This window comes from Mauremys mutica, chromosome 15 (assembly GCF_020497125.1).
Source record: "Mauremys mutica isolate MM-2020 ecotype Southern chromosome 15, ASM2049712v1, whole genome shotgun sequence".
Taxonomy (NCBI): Eukaryota; Metazoa; Chordata; order Testudines; family Geoemydidae; genus Mauremys; species Mauremys mutica.
The window spans coordinates 29,780,497-29,786,496 of record NC_059086.1 but is presented as its reverse complement, the minus strand read 5'-3'; the positions used below and the strand labels follow the sequence as shown (position 1 = coordinate 29,786,496).

Sequence of the window (6,000 nt, the reverse complement as noted above, 5' to 3'; positions counted from 1 at the left end):
AGAATCGCTCCGTCACATCCTCAAACGGAGTGTATGCATGGATCTGTTTATTCATTGGCTGATCTATTGTGCTCAGTGCATGCACAATGTCAGGTGATACATAGCGCTGGCACATGCTCCTACACATGGGGACACACAACAGGATAATAGCCTACTACTGCTACTAGCTGACAGAGCTGCTCCTTTAGCTCCACTGACAGCATTCTCTGCCTTTTCATGCTGAAAGTCACAGGTTTGAATGCTAATACTGCTGGCTCAGGACAGGGCTGATTACATTGTCACAGGCCAGCTAGCTGCCAGGGTGTGGAGAGGCCTGTAAAAACCAAAATATTTTAGTTCCGAAAGGCTGCAGTGGGGCCCCATGGACAGTTCTTTATAGGCCAGGCTCCCGGGTTGAACCCTGGCTGTCTCCCCTGGTGGCGAAGGGAAGCTGTATATCATGGGAATCCTTGGCCTCAGTCTTTTTTTAGCTGAAATCCAAAATTTCACCTGCTCAATTTTAACCAGCTGCAGAGTGGGTGAAAAATAAAGTGTGTGTGTGTGTGTGTGTGTGTGTGTGTGTGTGAGAGAGAGAGAGAGAGAGAGAGAGAGAGAGAGAGAGAGAGAGAGAGAGAGGGATATTGGAGCCATTCCACTTTCATTTAAGAAATAAGCAAGTTTCTAGCCCTTGCGGTTGCAGAGGAAAGCTGGAAAACGTGACCCGACGGCCCCGAAAGGCTCAGAGACGAGAAGGCAGCAGCAGTCCCTCTCGCCTCCCCACCCCACCAAAATTATTATTAATTTAAAAAATACTTGATGGATTTTAAACCAGTCTTGTGATCTGGGGCCTGACAGTGTGAGCTCGGGGCGGCCACACTGCTAGCACTGGCGCAATGTGGCTTGACTGGGAGCCGCATGTAAATCTCCACCGGCCCGTCTGAGCCGTGGCATTTCTCCGGCAAGCCCAGACCCCTCTGAACACACCAGTCCCCTGCAGCAGCATCCCCAGAGCCCCCCAGTCCCTGCCGGCATGATGCTGTGGTGGTCCACTGAGTTGCTGCCCCCCTCTGCCCTCGGCTGGTCAGTTCTCATTTCCCACGGTGACCCCCCGGTCTGGCTGGCTCGGGCCTGGTGGCGGCTACTTTCCCCAGCACCCAGGTGATGAGTGGAGCGGAGGCCAGAAGGAGCAGGAGCAAGGTGCTGCGGAGGATCCAAACCCAGAGCGGGATGGCAGGGCCTGGAACGTGAGAAAAGACAAGGGCCGTGAGATGGCAGCTGGGACCCTGTTTGTGGGGACAGAGCGGGGGGTGGATTGTGTCCGGGGTGTAACTGCAGTGCCAGGGACTCTGCCAGGGGCCCTGGGCGTAGGAACCAGAGCCGGCCTTGGCAGAATAGTAACACCGGCAGCCTGGTGCGCTGATGGAGCCGATGTTACTATAGGCGCCAGCTCTGTAGGTGCTCAGCACCCACCAGCCACAGCTGTTCAGCAGCCAGTGGGGGGCAGGCAGGGGCCTCAGGAGGGGATGGATTGGGGGCAGGAAGAGGCGGAGCCAAGGCGTGACCTTGGGGGAAAGGGCGGAGTGGGGGCGGGGCCTCAGGGCAGAGCAGGGGTGGAGCATCCCTGGGGAAAAATAAAAGTACGTGCCTCTGGGTGTTACTTAGGGTTGCCAACGTTGTATTTCAAAAATAAGGGACTGTTTTCCTAGCACCCCCACCCTACCCCCTCCTCTCAATATAATCATTATTTATGATTATTAGCAATAATAATAATAATAACGAACAAGCAGAACTCACCGACATTTGCCAGGAGTATTTCTTGCTGCTTTTTGCAGCACTCAGCAATCCCTGATCTTGTTGTACAGAGATGAAGACGCAAGGGACGTGTCTAATAAGGTATCGCTGGCAAACCCCAGTTTAGTGTCCCTGTAGCGCCTACGGGGGGGGAGGGGCTAGGACCGTGCTTTGGCGACAATAAACCTGGCCGGGCACCTTGGCAACAGGGCTGATTCCAGGCACCAGCTGACCAAGCACGTGCTTAGGGCGGCACCTTGGGGCGCTCGGGTTTATTTATTTATTTTTGGTTCCTCAGGGCAGCGCTGGAGGTTTTTTTTTTTGTTTCAGCGGCGCGGCGCTGGGGGAGTGGGGCTGGTGCGGCGCTTGGAGGGGGTGGGGGCTTGGGCAGCATGGTGCTCGGAGGGGGAGCGGAGGCGCGGCGCTTGGGGGGGCGGGGCCTTGGCGCGGCACAGTGCTTTGAGGGGGCGGGGCTTCAGGGGGCGTGTCACTCAGGTCGGCGGGGGCTGGTGCGGTGCTCAGAAGGGGGGTAGGGGCTTGGGGCAGCGCAGCGCTTGGAGGGTGGCGGGGGCACGGCGCGGCACTCGGGGGGGCGGGGGCTTGGGGCAGCGCGGCACTCGGACAGGGGGTGGGGGCGCGGTGCTCAGAAGGGGACGGTGTTTGGGGGAGCGTGGCACTCGGGGGGCAGGATTTTAGTGGCGCTCGTGGGGGGGGGTATGGCAGGGCGGCGCTCTTCTTTTTTGCTTGGGGCGGGAAAAAGGTTGGAGCTGGCCCTGCTTGGCAACCAGCCCGACTTGGCCTCTGTTTATGAACAACCCTGAGGTCGGCTGAATCTGCTCGTGCTGCTGACCCCGGAGCTCTGAGAACAGCCTGGGGCATTACCCACACAGCACATCGTGTCTGCTCAGTGCGGGCTGGGCGGTGCGGGGGGGCGTTACATATCACAGCTCCCATCCTGCGTGGCTGCTGACACAGACACGGAGCTGAGACCCCTGCCCTGCTGTCCCATTCACAATGGGCTTTTCCCCGGAACTCCTCCTACCCCTTCCATTCAATCCCGGGGAAACGCCGGGACATCAGAGCTTTGCTGCATTCAGAGCAGCTTTGGGACACCCCAGTCTGATCCCATGGTGAATGCCAACGGGGGTGGGGTGGGTGTGTGGCCAAGCAAATGTCCAGCTCCTGCTGCCTCGTGTTTATAACCAGGGCTCCCCGCAGCCAGCCACGCATCGCTCTATGTTCCCTCATCACCAGGGGGAGCTCCAGCACATAAGGGGCCACGATTTTGCCAAGCCACTAGTGACTCTGGGTGCCTGGCTGGAGAAGGATTTTTCAGACAGTGCCGAGCGCCTGCCTCTGGACTCAGGGCTTCGATGGGGTCTCCTGGTAACCCCCAAATCTCGCTTCGCTTTAGGGAATCTCAGGCTGCTGCACGATTGATTGCGATTCTCACACCATGGGCTCTCTGCCCTCTCTAGTGGCCCCGGGGCAGCTGGGGGAAGCCTCCCTGAGCTACCCAGCATGCACTGCACACCGGCCCTTACACACACTGCACTGGGGCAGAGAGAGTGCCCCACTGAAGGAGCAGGCACAATCAGGCCCCCGTAAGCTGCCCCCCTGGTTTCCAAGCACTCAGCATGCGCAGGCAGGCCCGGATCCCCAAGGGACCGTGTGTGCGAGCACTGGTTAGTGCCTCAGTGGGGATGGAGCGCTTGGGAAGTTGGGCCCAGCTGTAGGATCTGGGCCTTGCTAAACATCCAGGCCTCAATGGGCCTGCAGCTGCCCCTGTCCAGTGCGTGGGAGCAGAACCAGAGCCAGTGAGAGCAGGGGCCGCCGAGAACAGCAGGGAAGCAGAGAGGAGGGAGCGACAGGCAAGCGGGGGAGCCTCGGGGAAGGGGTGGAACAGGGGCAGGACGAGGCAGAGTGAGGGCGGGACCTCGGGGTCTGGGCGGAGCAGGGGCGGGGCCTCGAGGCGGAGGGGGAGTGAAGCACCTACCAGGAAAAATACAAGTCAGTGCCTGTGCAAAGAGCCCTGGAGGCCCCGGTATTTTTTCTTTAGTATTTTCTTAATGCCAATTGGCAAGTGCTTCTACTGGCCAAGCCGTAGAGTTGTGTCCTTGCAGCGACTAAACAAGGACAGCGTCTAGTCAGTAAATCAGCTGCAGGGGGACTATATGGCCACAGAACTGGGGGTCCTTTGTAACCGAGCTGTAGGTGATTGATCTGCACCCCTGACACCGACGGAGCAGTACATTGTGCCGCCCGTGTTGGCTGGCTGTGGACTCACCTGTCACACGCAGGAACCGGGAGGTGCTCAGAAGCGAATTTGTCTCTTGGTTCCAATCGCCTTTGTGCTGATACAGACAGGCAAAGCTCGTGGAGCTGTTTGCCCTCACGTCATAACGCAGGTCGTAGGCATATTTGCCTTCCTGTACTGGCTGGACTGCGAGATCCTTCCCGTCTCGACAGAATATAACCCGGGTAGCAGGAGAGAAAGCAGGCACTTTACACTTCACCACCACGGTGTCCCCGGGGCGACTGGCCACCGTGTCTAGCAGTATCTGTGGGGCTGGGAGGTCCCCTGGAAACATAGGAGCGGCTGTTGAGAACAGATTGTGTATGGAAGAAGGTGGCTTTGTGGGTTAAACAGTGGACTCAGGACACCTGGGTTCAATTCTGGGCAGGGCCGCCCAGAGAATTCCGGGGGCCCGGGGTCTTCGGCGGCGGGGGGCCCCCGCTCAGGGGCGGCTCTAGACCCCAGCGCGCCAAGCAGGCGCCCTGGGGGGCGGCATTTGGCTCTGGTGGACCTGCCGCAGGCATGACTGCGGCGGGTCCCCTCTTCCCGCGGCTCCGGTTGAGCTCCCGCAGGCATGCCTGCGGCAGGTCGACCGGAGCCCGGGACAAGCGGACCTGCCGCAGGCATGACTGCGGCGGGTGCCGTGGTCCCGCGGCTCTGGTTGACCTGCCGCAGTCATGCCTGCGGGAGGTCCAGCCGAGCCGCGGGACGAGCGCCCCCTCCGCAGTCATGCCTGCGGCAGGTCCGCTTGTCCCGGGCTCCGGTCGACCTGCCGCAGGCATGCCTGCGGGAGCTCAACCGGAGCCGCGGGAAGAGGGGAAACACTCCAGGGCCCCCGGAAAACACTCGTGGGGGCCCCTGCGGGACGCGGGGCCTGGGGCAAATTGCCCCTCTTGCCCCCCCCTCTGGGCGGCCCTGATTCTGGGTGCTGCCACAGAGTCGCTGTGTGACCAGGGACCAGGCACTGCATTGCTCTGTCTTCAGCTCCCAATCTGTGACATGGGGCTAATCCGCCTTCCTTGGTCTGCCCGGTCTACTTAGCCTCCTGGAGGCAGGGCCTGTGTGTCACTGTGTGTGCACAGTGCCTGGTGCAGTGCAGCTCTTGTCTCAGCCAGGTTTCTCAGCTGGTTAATGACAGTTCACTCAGCCCCTGGCTCTGTGTTTTGAGAGATGGCTACACATTGCAGCAGGCCACTCACTCGTTGGTGTTGTGCTCCCCGTACACACAAAGGAGTTAGATAAAAAACATGATTCTTCTGGCTGGAAGGCTGCAGCGCAACATGGCTTCAGTGCTTAGAATCCAGAACGATAACGCACCAAAGCAAATCCAGAGAGAGACAAAGCAGGCTGCTCCCTCAGGTTGGGGGGCCCAACTCCCCCCCACCTCTCTGTCTGCAGAACTCACTCTGCTTCCCTGCAGCAAAAGCAGGACCAGGAACACTGGAGAATTTAAAGGGAGAGTCTATACTTTTAACACAGCTTTCTCTACCCCTAGACTGTTAACAGGTCACTCAGGGTTTCCTCTGGTTGCTCCTATTTCTGCAGTGACTGGGGTGTAGGGGATTTTCTTTGTCTTGGAGGTAAATCTCTGCAGTGGGGCCACCTGTTGTGTGTGGGGATCCCCTCCTGGCATGTGTCAGGAGCCTTCACTGGATGCCCACAGACAAACTTCTCCTGGCTGTGAGGAGCTGCCAGTTCACCTCCTGGTCACACTCGTCCTATTGCCCCTTGGAAAGTGGATGGGGAGGGAGGGGGCTGTATGGTGAAGGCCTATGGACCCATCTTCCTCCCAGCTCTCTGGCCATGGAGGTGTTGGGGCCACTCCTGCAGGCCAGACAGGGTCAGGCTCCCTGTGTTTCCTGCTCCTGCCTAACCCACTATACAATTGCTGCTGAGAGAGTCTGCTCTCCTCTCTACCTAGTACATCCCCCAGC

General features: G+C 59.1%; 1 protein-coding gene across 2 annotated transcripts in view; it reads right to left on the bottom strand.

Annotated features, from left to right (window-relative positions):
- Window positions 1-1,026: 1,026 nt before the first annotated feature.
- LOC123349901 overlaps window positions 1,027-6,000 on the bottom strand; it is an 85,738-nt gene continuing 80,764 nt past the window's right edge. For both annotated transcript variants that reach the window (XM_044988175.1, XM_044988174.1), the window contains 2 exons: window positions 4,058-4,351; window positions 1,027-1,216 (listed from right to left, as the gene is read on the bottom strand). In XM_044988175.1, coding sequence (XP_044844110.1) covers window positions 1,068-1,216; window positions 4,058-4,351 — 443 coding nt within the window. In that variant the 3' untranslated portion in view covers window positions 1,027-1,067. The remainder of the gene's footprint in view (window positions 1,217-4,057; window positions 4,352-6,000) is intronic.